A 630-nucleotide genomic window follows, 5' to 3' on the forward strand; every position below is an offset into this window, starting at 1 on the left:
TATTACCTGCGTTGGACACCACGACGACCACGATGATCACCTTCAACGGCAACAACACCTATAACAAGGCCAACAATATTTCCAGGATCGGCATTAACGACAGGACGATAGAAAAAGCGGCAAAAAGGACATCAAGAACAACAGCAACAACGAGTAAAATGATGTGCTAGAAATGTTGTATAAAGCAACCAAACTCCCTAAATCACAACATCAGCACCTGGAAAAACAACACTAACAATAACAACAACAACACGACGACAGCAGCAACAACAATAATAATATTATCCAGAAGAAAGGGTTGAAGAGGTTTGATCAGTTATGAGAATCGTGTGGAAGACCAAGACAACAACTATTGCTGTAGTAATTGGTGTATTTGGCACAACACCCAAACTGTTACCTAAAAGACTGAAAGAAACTGGAATTGAAGTTTGCGTTGTCAACATGCAGAAAAGCACCATCCGGTATTCTGCTAGAATTTTAAGAACGGTGCTTGAGATTTGAGGAGGCTCATTGCCATCAAACCTCAAGATAGAATACCTGCTAACTAAATTAACATGCACTACCATAATGATGATGATGAGATGATGATAATAATAATAATAATAATAATAATAATAATAATAATAATAA

General features: G+C 37.1%; 1 protein-coding gene across 1 annotated transcript in view; it reads left to right on the forward strand.

Annotated features, from left to right (window-relative positions):
* The first annotated feature begins 32 nt into the window (after positions 1–32).
* Positions 33–630, forward strand: part of LOC106883220 (retinol dehydrogenase 12) — a 6,706-nt gene continuing 6,108 nt past the window's right edge. Inside the window, exon 1 of the mRNA XM_014934142.2 lies at positions 33–153. Within this exon, the coding sequence (XP_014789628.2) occupies positions 33–153 (121 nt within the window). The remainder of the gene's footprint in view (positions 154–630) is intronic.

This window comes from Octopus bimaculoides, unplaced genomic scaffold (genome assembly GCF_001194135.2).
Source record: "Octopus bimaculoides isolate UCB-OBI-ISO-001 unplaced genomic scaffold, ASM119413v2 Scaffold_276975, whole genome shotgun sequence".
NCBI classification, from domain to species: domain Eukaryota; kingdom Metazoa; phylum Mollusca; class Cephalopoda; order Octopoda; family Octopodidae; genus Octopus; species Octopus bimaculoides.